This window comes from Nanorana parkeri, unplaced genomic scaffold, assembly GCF_000935625.1.
Source record: "Nanorana parkeri isolate BGI_ZX_2015 unplaced genomic scaffold, ASM93562v1 scaffold859, whole genome shotgun sequence".
In the NCBI taxonomy this organism is placed as follows: Eukaryota; Metazoa; Chordata; class Amphibia; order Anura; family Dicroglossidae; genus Nanorana; species Nanorana parkeri.
The window spans coordinates 64,772-79,796 of NW_017307127.1; the positions used below are offsets into that span (position 1 = coordinate 64,772).

At 44.6% G+C, this 15,025-nt stretch overlaps 1 protein-coding gene across 4 annotated transcripts in view; it reads left to right on the plus strand.

Annotated features, from left to right (window-relative positions):
* Positions 1-15,025, plus strand: part of CCDC149 (coiled-coil domain containing 149) — a 44,217-nt gene that overhangs the window by 8,055 nt on the left and 21,137 nt on the right. For all 4 annotated transcript variants that reach the window (XM_018565559.1, XM_018565560.1, XM_018565561.1 and 1 more), the window contains exons 3-6: positions 5,011-5,049; positions 7,238-7,345; positions 8,454-8,570; positions 12,478-12,650. In XM_018565559.1, the coding sequence (XP_018421061.1) occupies positions 5,011-5,049; positions 7,238-7,345; positions 8,454-8,570; positions 12,478-12,650 (437 nt within the window). The remainder of the gene's footprint in view (positions 1-5,010; positions 5,050-7,237; positions 7,346-8,453; positions 8,571-12,477; positions 12,651-15,025) is intronic.

Below are 15,025 nucleotides of genomic sequence, written 5' to 3' on the forward strand. Positions count from 1 at the left end.
TATGCAGAAGAGCATTTCTGAATGCACAACACATCGAGTCTTGAAACTGAGGCTACAAATCACAAGGGCTCACTGAAATTGGACAATAGAAGATTGGCAAAATGTTGCCTGGACCGACGAGTGTCGATTTTTGCTATGACATTCGGATGGTCTGGTCAGAATTTGGCATAAACAAAATGAAAGCATGGATCCATCCTGCCTTGTATCAATGATTTAGGTGGCTGGTGGTGGTGTAATGATATAAGGAAATAGTGCTGCAACAACTAATCCATGATAATCGATAATGAGAATCGTTCTCAACGATTCTCATTATTGATTAGTTGATTTTTGATTAGTTGCTGTGGTCCACTGTTCTCGTCCTCCATTCTGTAAAGGACACTGACAGCTGCAGCCCTGTCAGCTGCTGTGCCTCTGTATTCCCTGTGCCAACATTGCTCCCCAATGCCCCCACTGCGACTCTATTTCTTCCCCCTAGTGCCCCCGCTGTGGCTCCATTGCTCCCCCGTGTCCCTGCTGTGGCTCCATTGTTCCCCCTGCCCCCTCTGTGGCTCAGCTGCTGCCTGTGCCTGCGCCATGGATACACTGCTTCGTGTCCCCCCTCCGTGGCTCAGCTCCTGCCTGTGCCCCAGTCGTGAATCCGCTGCTCCCCGCCCCCCGCCATGGATACACTGCTCCCCCGTGCCCCTCCTCTGCTGGCAGTGGAAAGCTGGCGTTAAATCTACCATCAAGTGGCTGGGAGACATAACCAGCCTACTATTGGATATTTTGAATTGCAGTAGCCAATGGCAGGCTTGCTATTGCACCCTTCCACTGCCAGCTGTCAGTCAGCAGAGGAGGACCTGAAGGAGAACAGGCAGTGGCGGGTGTAATAGCCAGCCGGCTATTGCAATTTGAAATAGCCAATAGCAGGCTGGCTATTGCTCACAGCCACTGCATGCTGTGTTTACAATTCTGCTGCCTCAGCAGGCAGCTGTCATTCCCCAGGGAAGTGGATAGGTGACACTAGGGGTCTGAAAGAACCGAAGGGCTGCTTCACGAGATATTCACAATACCCCTACAGCAGCTGAAGCACACAGTCAATGTGGGGAGTATAGTCTGCTGAAGCAGACCATTCTCCACGCAAGTTGAAAAAAAAACCAGCAAGGGGTCCCCCTTACCAATTCATACCAGACCATTTAGCTCTGGTAGGAACTTTAAGGGGGAACCCCAACGCCCAAAAATAAAAAAAAACAAACGTGGGGTTCCCCCCTAAAATTCCATACCAGGCCCTTAATCCGGGCACTGGCCTGACTGGGCATGAAAGATGGGGAGGGACAAGCATGCACCCCCCCCCTGCACCATACCAGGCCACATGCACTTGACACTGGGAAATATACAGGGGTACAGGTACTCCTAGAATGAGATCCTAATAGGTTGGACTTGATGGACTAATGTCTTTATTCAACCTCAAATACTATGTAACTATGTATTCTTTCAAGTTGCTGGATACAGCGTCTGACAGATTGCGCTATTAGGCCTTATTCACACTGCTAAGAGTCAGCCCGTACAGATCCGTGGGACGTACCCGGCCGTATCGGGCCGTTCCCGGGAAGGATAGGTGCTGCGTGTGATTTGTACGCAGCAGCCTGTTCTTCTCTATGGGAGTACGCAGCTGTGCGCTCACCTGAACTGCACGTCCGTGTGGATGTCCGTACTCCTATACAGACAGGATGGATCCTATCTGCGTCCGAGCACGGACACCCGCACCAGCACGGATGTTTATGGGCCAACTCTGAAGGCCATAACACACTGCACGCAAAGCCGTGCAGAGCGAAGCAAAGCTGTCCGGCACGGAGCTTTGCGTGCTGTGTGTGAGCTGAGTGCAGGCACATGATTGACTGCACCTTCAGCCAATCGGCTCCTGCATAACAACCAGCCAGACGTCGCATCGCAACACTCGGGTTTATACGCGCGAGCCGATTGGCTGAAGATGAAATATTTCATCTCGGCACGCTCAGTTACGCGAGCTCTCGCAAGCTAAGGTGCCGAGGGGAAAATTACATGACACACTGCTCGCGAAGGCAGCGCTCCACGCTGCTTCGCGTGCAGTGTGTCACAGCCTTAAGCAGTGTGAGTGAGGCCTTAGTGTTGCAGGGAAGCCGGGGTCTCAAGTGGGCTGTAAAGGATCTCTGGTGGGCACTGCAGGATGTCAGGCTGAAACCACAATAGACCTTGCAATGCCCATCTGACTTCCTGCAAACCCCACCAGAGACCCCCCAGAGCCCACCATAGACCTTGCACAGAGACTTCAAGGTGGGCTGTGCATGATCTATTATGGGCTGTGGAGGGTCCCTTTCCCTGCACACATGCTGTTCTTCTTACCTGCAGCTCCCCAGTCTGCTTCCATTCTGCATCTTGCTTCCAGCCTGCATCTTACTTGAGCCGCCCGCAGCCTCCGCCGACCGGGACCGTGTCTATCTCGGTCCCATCCCATCTGCAGCCGCGATGCTTCTTGGAGCCGCCATCCCATCTGCAGCCTCCACCGGCCAAGGTCCGTGTCTTTCTGCAGCCGCCGAATCTTCTTGGAGCGGCACCGCAGCCTCCGACGGCCGGGCCACTTCTCCCTCGGTCCCGGCCACGCCTCCTCATACACCCGCCAGCTCACTGCCAGGCCCCGTTAGCAGCCACCTGTTAAGTCAGCCGCCGCTGCTTGTTCTTGTGCGCCCGGCGCCTTGTTCGTCCCCAGCTTTCCTCTTTGCAGGGGGGCGAAAAATGCCGCTCCCCTGGAAAAGTGCCGCTCCAGGCAAACGCCTTGTTTGCCTTGCGGTTAATACGCCCCTGACTGGGAGGGTGCATAACAATGAGGACAAGGACCTCTTCCTCACAACCCTGGCCCGGTGGTTATGGGAGTTTGCAGGCAGTGGTGCTCATGCTGCCCCACCTTGTGAATGAGTAAGTGGTAGTTGTACCCCTACTCATTCACTAGAAAATTAAATAAAAAGTAAATAAACAGACCAGACTTTTGAAAAAATCCTTTAATGGATCAAAAGACACAAAGATAGCTTTTGGCAATTCTTTTATTAGTAAGAAAAAACAAAAAACACCAAACAAAAATGATCCAACAATGTAATCCAACATCAATCATGTCGTCCAGCGATGTAAACCAACGTCAATCACGATGAATGAGAACGCGACTTACCGAAATGAGAAAAAATCCCGCCGGACCCAACCGAACCTGACGACTGCAGCAGCAAAATTAGAGATTTGAAAGCTCCCGGCCAAATGTAAACAGATGGGCGGAACCAGTTGTGACGTTTACGTTTTTACATTCAAGACATGGGTGTCATGAGAATTTGCATACCTGTAAAGGTGCCATGATTTAAAAAAAGGTTGACAAATTCAATTTTGATCCATGCTGTCAGGGTAGTATTCACAATCTGCTGCATGTTGCTTGGAAGCAACATATACCGTTACACTTGTTTTTCCAAAATATTCTCAGAATAAGGATCCGAGTGATTTGTTTTCCTTTTGTATGTAAAACTTTGACTAAGCATAGCTGTTCATTACAAAATTGGTGCTCCCCACCACAGTAGCCTTTTAAAAAGCCATCCCCTTTTAATGCTTTTCTTCCTTTCAGCAGACGTCTGACCAACCGTTGGGGCTTTAACAATACATGATAGCAGGTCACTGACCATTTTCACAGGATATAGCCTGGCACAAGCCTATTATTCCAGCTGACGTCATTGATCTATTAGCAGCTGTAGTGTCAGCTCAATCCTCCTCGCAGCTTGTCTTGCATGACGTGATAAGGGAATACAATAGCTGTCTGATTTTGTAGTGCGGGCTTGAGAACAAGCCTCCTGCATTCTGGAACTGGATAGAGGATAATTATACTGCACTAGGAAACTGTGACAATGGAGAGCAGCAGGGTAGTATGCTGAAAAGTTCAGGAGGAAAGCTGAGATTAGAGAAGTGGGGTAGAACATTCATCTAAATTACTAGTGACTAGTACACTAATACAATAAAAATCCATTTCCCTTTCAGTTAAAAAAAAAAAAAAAGCTGGTAAAAGTTATAAGAAAATACTTCTAAAATAACAGAAAATGCGATACATTACATTTCGGAGCTAGGACCTCGGCACTGGTCGTTTTCCTTTTTGTAGGGTTCTAAGCACCAAGAACAACTAAAAGTTGTCCTGGGACTAAATTGTGCCCTGAGTTTTATAGAACTTTTATCTTTTCTCTACCTGAACCCTACTAAGCTACCTTTTAGCTATACAACTTCCTTCGTACAATAAATAGTAGTTCATGTCTCCTTGTCTGCCCCCATCCAGGGAAATGTTCCACCTTCTGGCACAAACCAGGAATTGGTCCAGTAATGACAATAGAGAATAATAACTGCCCTTATACTCTCCCCATACCAAAATTGGGGTGAGAGGTCTGTGACAGGCACCTGGATCGATGCTGGGGACCTTCAGGGCTGTGGGGCAGGCAATCCCCTTGAGGCTGGCTCACCTGCTCCCTGTCAGGAGAATCGGCGTGTGCCGAGGAGAGCTCCGGCGGCGCCATCTTGGTCGCATGTGAGGAGGCAGCCTTGGAGGCCGCGGGTGCCGCTGTGCTGAAAAAACGGGCCAACTCCCTCGGCGTGGGGCCCGTTTTATGCTGCTTCTTCCCCTTCTTCCTCCGGTCACTCATGGTCGGCGAAGGGGAGAGCGGATGGCTGCTGTCTGCCTGTGTTCAGTGCCCTGTGAGCGGGAGATGAGCTAAAGCACGTCTTACCGCTCCATGCGCCTGGCCACGCCCCCCTAGGTGAGTTTTAAATAAATGCAATACATATTTAAGTTTCACGACAATATCTCCTTAGAGTGAGTGATAATATCAATGTAAGTCATGGGGCCCAAATGGTAGTTCGGCAAAAATAACCTGACCACTATCCAGAGACACATCAAATGATTCCATATAAATCCGTATCTGGCTGATTATTTCTTTTATTTTACTAGAGTGTTTGAAATAATTGTTTTGTTTTTTGTAGGATGGAGATCCTTCACTTCCACCAGAGAAAAGAAAACAGGTACTAATCCCTTTACATGTTACATTCTCTTCAAATGCCACTTTCCGTGTTTAATAGTCAGTTATTATTCCACAGGAGACCGGAGGTATGATTGACTGCCATCAATCCAGTTATATTTTTAAAACATCCTTATGCTCGAAGTATCCTCTCTATATGTCTCTTTTGATTATACAGCATGTTATATGTTACAAACATCCCCAAATAAACAATCTTTAAAGCAAAAACCAGTGAGATACCACCCATGCAGGGGCGTATTTACCGCGAGGCAAACTAGGCGGTACGCAAACGCCTAGCGCCGCGGTTCAGAGATAATCAACTGGACACCGCCGCAAGGGGGGGGGAGCAGCAGGGGGCTGTCTTGCCTGGGGCAGCACAAAGTGTAAATACGCCGCTGCACCCATGCTTTGTTCTTTTACTGTATTTTTTTTCTTAAAGGTCTCCTCCTCAGGTAAGAAATGGACCTCCTGGTTCATGCCATTACAGGCCTACCTGTAATGAAAACGGCCTTGACCAGAAGTAATCTTCTCTCTTTGAGATGGCGATTCGTATACATTATCTGTAGTCTCCCTACTTGCTTCAGTTAAAGGAGAACTATGAGGTGAGTGCTGGGTACAGCTGGCTCTGCCTCTAGATATATAGCAGCTACAGCTCGCGGTATACTGAGCTTAGGGTGACGGGAGGACGCTAGTTTGTGTCCTCCCGTTACCCTAAGGAGAACTAAGGGGAAAAGCTCCTTTTTTAAGTCTTTTTCCTGTGCCTATGTGGACCAGAAGCAGCTGTTTTGTTCTGATGGTGATATATGATATTTATGCCCCTCTTTCAGGGAGTTTGTACTTGCTTGTACTTCTTTATTTGCACATGCTGATGGGACACTGAGTCCCAAGCATCTTTGTCCAAGGTCAGTGTTGTCATCATCTAATTCTGCTTGGGCAGCCCGTTCTCCCCGCTTCGGCTGTGACTTTGGCTCAGCCGAAGCATATGCGTTCGGCTCGACTGAGCCGTTCGGCTGCTGTATGGGCTATTGTGAATAGCCGTATAGCAGCCCTTTGGTTCCACTGAACCAAAGGGCTCTGGCGGCCGAAGGATTAGCCGATGCTTCGGCTTAATCCTGCAGCTCCTTCGTGAATAACACTCAGTATTCTGAGGAGACACTGTATTTTCCTCAGAGATACTTTGCATCACTTTGTAGCACACTGATATGGCTTGCTCAGCTCAATGTGATAAGCTTCAAGCCGGAGCAGTGGCTGTAATAGCACTGTGATTACTGCGATTGGCTATCACAGTGATCACAGTGCTGGGGTCCCCTAAATTGCTGTTGAGGGTCTGTCTCGTACACCGAGAGACCCAGCAACAGCATTAACCCCATGAGCGCTGGCTCATACATGGACCAGCACTCATTTTCCCGCATGACGGAATTATTCCATCACCAGCTGAAAAGGGGTAAGCTAAAAAGCCAATCAATGGTGTCACCTCTTGTTTTGGAGCCTCTATTATATGTATTAGCCCAATAACAAGAGACTGAAAATGTAATGAAAGGGAACTTGTCAGCAAAGACATATAGGAGCAGGAGAAGTTCCGTTGCTGTCATTCTTATTCTGGCATAACAATTTCCGTAGTTATTGACCCGGAATAAGTATGAGCCTATCTGGTGCCCCAAGAACTAATATGCACATGCGTGTTCAGGGTCATGTCATGTCAAGTAGCCAAGAAAGGATAAGAGTGGCAACAAGCACTTTCAAAAACATGGCGGCAATCACAGCTCCCATATGTCTTTAGCAGCCAGCGGGTACTTTAAGCAATCTAAAACTGAAGTAAAGATCAGGCTTTTGTATTCTGTCACTTTGCTCTAATGAACAAAAATGCCAATTTCAAAATTCATTTATCCCACCCCCGACCCAGTTATACTTCCCTTCCCCATGCTTCGGAGCTCAGAGTCAGAACCTACTATGTGTAAGCACCAAAAGAGGATATCATTGATGGAGCGAGGTAAAAAGGAGAATAAGTGAGTTGGATGGTGGGCTTTAAAGAGACTCTGTCACATTGACCTGAATGCGCCATATGACAGAGTCACTATCCTACATATGTAAGTCCTCGTATGGCTGTGTGTAATGTAGCAAGCCATTTCATAGTGCGGACCATCCGTGTATCAGCCGTTCAGCTCAAAGGATTAACTTTTCCAAATTTGCAGGTGAATCTGGCGGAACTGCTGGGTGAGGCACGGGAAAGAAGCAAAAAGCTGGAGCACGAGATAAAGGAGCTGCAGCAGAGACTGGGAGAAGTACAAGGAGACAATAAGGTGATTAATTATCTGCTGTTAATGGACACAGCTTTGTGTGGTTTGATTTACTGTAACTCCGGTTGCCTGTTCATTCTCTCACTTTAAAGAGCTAAGCCTCTTTCCACAAATCCAGGTTCTCCGGGGATCAGAGTACAAACACAAGCATCCCTGTGAATTATTTTGGCCATTGGCTCTATTGCAGCCTCATTTATCTGGTGACTGTGTTATGTATTCAGCAGTGACAGTTTATTAAAGATATCTGCAGAAATTTAATTTGGACATAGCTTGTATAAATAGCATCCGGCTGATTAATGGCAATGTTTGTAAGCCGCTTATTGGTGGGAAGTTTCTCCTTGTACATTATAGTACGCAGGTATTAGGTAGAAGTAGGCGCTTTCAGTAAAAGGAACCTGGGAGGAAGAGTGGGCTTGTTAGCATAATACTGTGCGGGGATTTTAGATTATTTGGGTTCAAAGCTAAAGTCTGGGCTAAACATATATTTAAACTCGAGCCATGTGTATTCTTGCGTGAATCTTGGTTTCCTCTTGTGTATCTCTCTTTCATGTTGGTGCAATAAAAGAACTCATGTGCATTGTCTCTGTATGGAATTTACTGTAATGCAGACCAGTCACTTCTGCTCTCTCTCTTTGTGCAGGGTAACTAGTCTTGTATCTGCACCTCTCCTATATTTGTCTGCAGACAGCCTGTAGTGCAGGGGTGGGCAACTCCGGCCCTCCAGCTGTGCTTTGACTACACATCCCAACATGTCTCTGCCTCTGGGAATCATGCCTGTAACTGTCAATCCTGCAATGCCTCATAGGACTTGTTCCACAACAGCTGGAGGGCCGGAGTTGCCCACCCCTGCTTTAATGGAAGGGCTTGCCGGGGAAACCAACTTCTTTGCTTTATGCCCAGGCTGTGTACCAGTGACAATGTCAGCGCTATCGCACAATGTAATATCTGGGTTTGCAAAGGTATTTGATCAACAAAAAAGGAATGTACATCCTTTTGTAGTTATTGAGGAATATATGAACTGAGGAAAGCGTTTGTGATCTAAAAACTTATGGTTCTACTTATAGTTTTTTTTTTCTTTAATAACTTAGGATTTTGTGCTTTTGTAATTCAGTTGCTGAGAATGACCATAGCCAAACAGAGAGTGGGGGACGATGAAGTCGGCATTCGTCATTTTGCACCCCATGAACGAGAAGATCTTGTTCTGCAACTGGAGAAGACAAGAGAGCAGGTAATTTAATTTTAACATTTTAATTAGGGATGTTCAGATACCAAGTACAAGTACAGATACTTTTCCAGCTCCAAGACTAGACTAGAGAAAAACTCAAAAGTTAGGAGGCAGCTGCCATTTTCAAGTAGCATTGGCTACAGGGCTCCTGGGATTTGAGCATCCTTGTTTTAATGTATGATTCGTAATATATAATTTTAGGAATGCACCGATACCATTTTTTTCCAGAACAAGTACTTTTACTTGTCCATATACTCACAGGTACAAGTACTGATACATTTATGTTTAGTGTCATGTGACGGTTTTCCTAAAACAATACAGACTAATGATTTCAGGACAGTGGTGGAGCGCCAGGACCCTGTCGCAGCCGCTGCCACCCTTGTAGTTCTCATGAAAATGCCAAGTATCTGCACTGCTATCTGAACTGGTATCTGAACATGCCTAATTTTAATGGTAAATGTTTTAGTGCATTTTGACAGCTTTATACTCTTCCTTGTCAGTGTGTACTTTTAAAGTGAACCTGTGGTTAGGCTATGAACATTCATCCTCAAAGTACACAGCAGAAGCTCTAAAGTCCTTATCTCTCAGCAACCCGACTCATGTTGCTCCCCCCTTCCTAGCAGAGATTCAGCAGTCTTCCAGCCTTCTAATCTCCAATGTAAACACAGAGCAGGTGCTCTAGGATGGGCATCAGGGAGAGAGAACAACTTCAGCTCTTCTGATGTAAATTTTGAGAATGAATTACCCCGCAGTGTCTAGAGCCACAGAGGTGAGTGAAGACTTGTTATTAATCTCCTGTACTTCTAGTCTGTGTCCCAATTTGGGGAGATTAACCCACACTATTTGTCCTGGTTTCCATTATTGCTGGAAAGGAAAGTGATGGGAAATTCAGACTTTTACATTTGCCACCAGACAACTGGGACACCTGATGTCAAATGTAGGATTTCCCCTCCCTTTGGTGAGAGATCGCCACTTTCTGCGGTTTTCTAATTAGGGTAAATCTCCCCACTAGGACACTGATGGACTATGAGCCTATAGAAAAGAATCACCGGAAGACGGACACAGTTTTTTGTTTTATCCAGCTGTATTTACTCAGTGCAACTTATAACATCCAAGTGAAACACCAACATGTCAGAAAAAACTGAATCACTGAGTTGGAAAAAGGATCACCCCTTGTGTCAGTATTTTGTTAAACCGCCTTTGCTTTAATTACAGCCTTTAGTCTGTTAGGATATTTCTCTACTAACTTTGCACATCTAGGCTTTGCAATATTTGCCCACTCTTCTTTGCAGAACTGCTCAAGTTCAGTTAAATTGGATGTTTCTTCCTATGCATGGGGCTTTTTTCCCATACACGCCACATTTGTGGAGAATTTGGGATATTGCTGTCACATGCACACAATGACCACTCCTTGTCATACATTCCTGCAACTGCTTCAGAGTTGCTGTAGGCCTCTTGGTAGCCTCTCTGACCAGTTTCCTCCTGGCTCGTACATCCAGTTTGGCGCAACGTCCTGATCCAGGGAGGTTCTGTGTTGTACCAAATACCTTCCACTTCTTAATAATAGACTTCACTTTACTTCTAGGCATTGATAAAGCCTTTGAATTTTGTATCCATCTCCTCACTTGTGCCTGTCCACAACTTTATCCCGGAATTCTTTTGACTCGCCACCCATAGTCGATTCTGTTTGCTTCAGTTGCACTACCAGGGACTGAAATGCTCCAGGAAAGCTCTTTTCATGCCGAGCTAATCAAAATGACCACTGCTGATCACAGTTGAAAGTCAAATGGCTCTGCCATTGAGAAGTTTATTAGCTACACCTGATTGAGTTTACAAGTCATTTTTAGGAGGGGGTGATAATTTTTACAACTCTGGGATTCTGTTTTTGAATTTTTTTTATTTTTTTCTGACATGTTAGTGTTATATCTCCCACTTGGATGTTATAAGTTGCACAATAAATACAGCTGGATAAAACAAAAACTGTGTCTGTCTTCATTCCAGGCTGCAAAGCAACAAAATGTGATCATTTTAAAGGGGGGTGATTCTTTTCCATACCCACTGTATATGTATTATATGCATAGATGGGATGACCTGGAGGACAGGATTTGGGAAAATGTGGGTACAAGGAAGTGAAGAGTAGACTATCCAGATCTCATGAGGGTGCCAATGCTGAACCTGAGTAGTATGTTTGTTTATATTTCTTGTTTAAAGGATAAGGATAGTGCACTGAATGCGTAAAAATCAACCAAAAGCAATGTTCTGACCTTTTGTCAGGCTTTTATTGCTGTCTGTGTCTCCCTCCCTTCATGTTTTGCTGACCACCGCTACAGGGACAGGCTTTCTTTTTGTCTAATACAACAAAAACATTTATGTATTGCACATTGAAGTTTACATAGCTCTAGATAACAGTGAAAAACAGTCTAGAACAAACTTTTCTTGCTGGCTGTGTCCCATTGGGGAGATTTTCTTTTATTTCTTGTTCTATAGATGCAACAGAAGGTTAGTGGAAATCTCTCCAAAGTAAGCAACAGGTGTTCCCATTGAAAGATCCCACCTTACCATTGGGTGATAGGAAACCCAACATTTTAAATTTTTGGTCTCGTAGACAATGGTCACCAGGAAAAATAGAAAAGGTTAATCTCCCCATTGGGTAAACACAATAATAAAAACCTGATGGATGTTTAACCCTTCCACACCCTACGTTTGCATTTTTGAAGATGATACTTTTAGGGCTGCAACAACTAATCGACATAATCGATTATAATCGATTATTGAGAAAGTTGTCAACTTTTTCAATCATCGATTTAATTGGCTTCCGATTGGTTGGCCCTGTTCACGGCTTCACACACGCTGCGCGCCACACCTCCTCCCCACAACACGCTCGCCGCTGCCAGACCCGCCTGGCCGCATCCACGCTCCACATGCCTCACGCTCCCCGTCCGCCAACATCCACGGCACAGGGACGCGGGGAGAAGAAGTAAGGAGGAGCAGGTGTGACGGATGACAGCCGCCGATAGAAAATCCCAGCAATAGTACATTATAGTATAATGTTGTACTATTGCTGGCATTTGTTGTATTCCTCTATAACTGGTCAGTGGTATTCTGCATTTCGCTGTATAATCATTATACAGCGCACTGCAGAATACCACCAGCTATAGAGGACTACAAATCCCAGCAATAATACATTATACAGCTCAATGCAGAACACCACCAGCTATAGAGGAGTACAACAAATCCCAGCAATAGTACATTATACAGTGGTGCAATGCCAAATACCACTAGCTATAGAGGACTACAAAACCCAGCAATGGTACATTATACAGCACAATGCAGAATACCACCAGCCATAGGGGACTACAAAACCCAGCAATAGTACATTATAGCTGGCGGTATTCTGCATTGTGCTGTATAATGTACTATTGCTGGGTTTTGGAGTCCTCTATGGCTGGTGGTATTCTGCATTCATTGCTGTATAATTTTATATATTTCATTTCACTATATTGCACACCACACTTTTTTTTTTTCTTTTTTACTTCCACCGCTCAACGCTTGCTCCTGTGATGGACTACAATCTCAATACAAACTATTAGTTCCATCACTGGAGCCATTATTTAACATTTTATTTTTTATCCGATTAACCGAACTTAATAATCGGCTATCTAATCGATTTTCAAAATAATCGTTAGCTGCAGCTCTAGATACTTTTTCTTAGAGCTTAATAAGAGCTAAGCAGATTGCATCTACTGTATCTGATGCACAAAACCAATGACTAAATATTTGATGGTATTTCCTGTTAGTTAACTTCATCTTTTGGTAACATTATTGTAGTCCCTGTTGCCATTATTCTGTGCCATTTTGCACTTGCTTTTGTTGGATTTACCTGATCCACATACCTTTTTACCTTTTCTAGTTTGAAGGTCTTGAACACGACCTGCGAGCCGCACTGGACGAGCTCCAAGATGTGAAGCAGGAGCGCTCGTGCTTCCAAGATAAAGCGGACAGGTTGAACCAAGAACTTAACCATGTTCTAGGTGGTCACGAGAAAAGAATCATAGATGTGGATGCACTGTGCATGGAGAACAGGTGGGTCTGTGCTTTGTGGGGTCTCCGACATCCAGGGCTGTGTATTGCAAGGCGAGTTGAAGGCAAATGTATGTTTTGTCTTTGTGTTGAGGCAGCAACATGGAGATGAAAACTCAAAACTAAGATCGTATGGCTGACCATATGCTCCATTTATATCAACATATGCTTTGTGGGAGTTAATGTTGTCGCAGGCAATGGGCTGTTAAGCCACATTTATTGCATGTCTGGTTTGTTTTTGTTCTTTCTATCTTGTACTCACATCATTATCTACTTCTTAATTAAGTGCTCTATTCCCATTCAATCTACTTATTTATTCATTGCAATTTAAAGACAAATATCTCTGTAACAGCCCTGAAAAAGTATGCTGGCTAGGAGTTCTGATGTTCTTCTCCCTTTCCTAGCTGCATGCTTGTTCTGGGACTCCTCAAGTATTAATTCAACAGACAGCCAGACATGTAGCATTTTCAAGAGGAGGTTGGCACTGTAGTCTCCATACAGGTTTTTGTTGTTGTTTTACTTTAAGTTTGGCCATATATTCTTTAGCATGTTTTAGTCAAGCAGATCATTAAAGATACTTGCATAGAAATAAGAAAGCTGTCAACGCTGTATTGGTATTTTGAAGGTGTATGCTTCATCCTTATCCTTCAGTACATGTCAAACATCCCAAATCTTGATATGTGCATGGTTGACCAGGTTAGATTTTGAAACGTTGCTTTATGCTTGTAATGCCATGTGTATCTGACGTCAGTAAAAGGATGGATTGATGCACGGGACCATGGTGTGTGGGTGACTACTTTTTTTTTTTTTTATACTTGGATCTGTGCAGCGCCATCCACTTCTCATCCAGCACCCTTCTAGTATATTACTTTAGGGATTCCGGTCTGGAATGCCATGGGGCATTTGCAAATCACTAAATTACTGGTCCTCTTTCCAGGGTACTGGAACAGGTGAAAGAAGCAACTCCAATTAAAGAGATCCCTAAAGAGACATGGTTACTTTGCCCCCCCTGCAAGGTATCCTCACTCCGTCAGAGCCCGTGCTATGTTGACCCCTCCCTATGTGATAGTGTTATGGCTTGAATGGCAGTCTACAGGCCTGAACACTAGTGTGGTAGAGGCAGTGATATTCTGACAGCAAAAGTGATCTAGAGTGAAAAACTGTAATGGTAAGGGAGTAAGAGAATGTAGATCAGTGAGTATATCTTGTTGTGGAGGGGAGCTGTCAGAAGACACTGTCACGTTGCCCTGGATGGGCAAGTGAGAGTGTCTCTTTGAATCTAAAGCAAATTTTGTGTACATTTTTTTTCTTATTATAAATATATATGGTTTGTGTGGACATGTGTTGACGTTTCATACCAGAATATACAGAATTCTTTTTTGCTGTCCATGTCAGATTTGGGAGATTTCACTCCCAGTCCTGTTGACCCACAAGAAATTGGGAGGAAATCTCTCCAGAGTGACAACTATCTCGATGTTAAATAGGTGTTTCTGTTGGACAATTCCCTCTCTATACGTTATCTGGTGACCACTGTAACATTCAGGATCTTTCATCACTTTCTGTCTCTGTGACAATGGTCACCAGGATAAGGAAGGAGAGTAAACCTCACCAATGGGTACACATAAAGTCAAGCCTGACTTGCTCTAAAACGTCCCCACGCTATTGAAATCCCCCCCCCCCATGAAATAAATGCTGTGTGATGCTTACCAGTGAGGGGTACTTGTTTTTCCTCTGGGAAATTATTGCATAGCAGGATGGATGAGCTCAAGAAAATATTTGTTCACCAAATGTTTATTTTATCTTCGGTTAGGATTAGCCTCTTAACTTTGTTTCTTGTTTAACTAGGAAGTCTGGACTGAGAGAAATATGAAGGCTGCCATTACTGACCTCCTTAAAATACTAGTTATTTGGCTATTGCTGGATTCAGTAGTTTGTGAGTCATTGATCTAGAACAAGTATACAGATGAGGAAGTTCAGGGTGAAGTCAGAACTCCTAATTTGTGCAACACTTTATGATTGGTGACCCAGAAAGTACTGAAACCATTGTATCAGCATGACAGCAAGGGATGTGGCTATTTTAGAAGTAGAGGGTCAAGAATGGTATTTAAAATGCTCCTTTACATCAACCAAGTAGTCATTTAAGCTTTGGGGGCCTTTAATCCCTCAACTTACTCAAAGCAAACAGCTAAGTAAATAATTCAAATGCATATATGCGAGCTCTTACCTGCCAAATATGGTATTCAGTCCAGTCAGTCTTGTGAGGTAAACACTCCTTCCACACTGTGGAGCCTGGAGAGTGACATTGATATTTACTAGGGATGGTCAGATACCAAGTACTGTACTTGGTACAAGTACTGATACTTTTTCAGCTCCAGGAC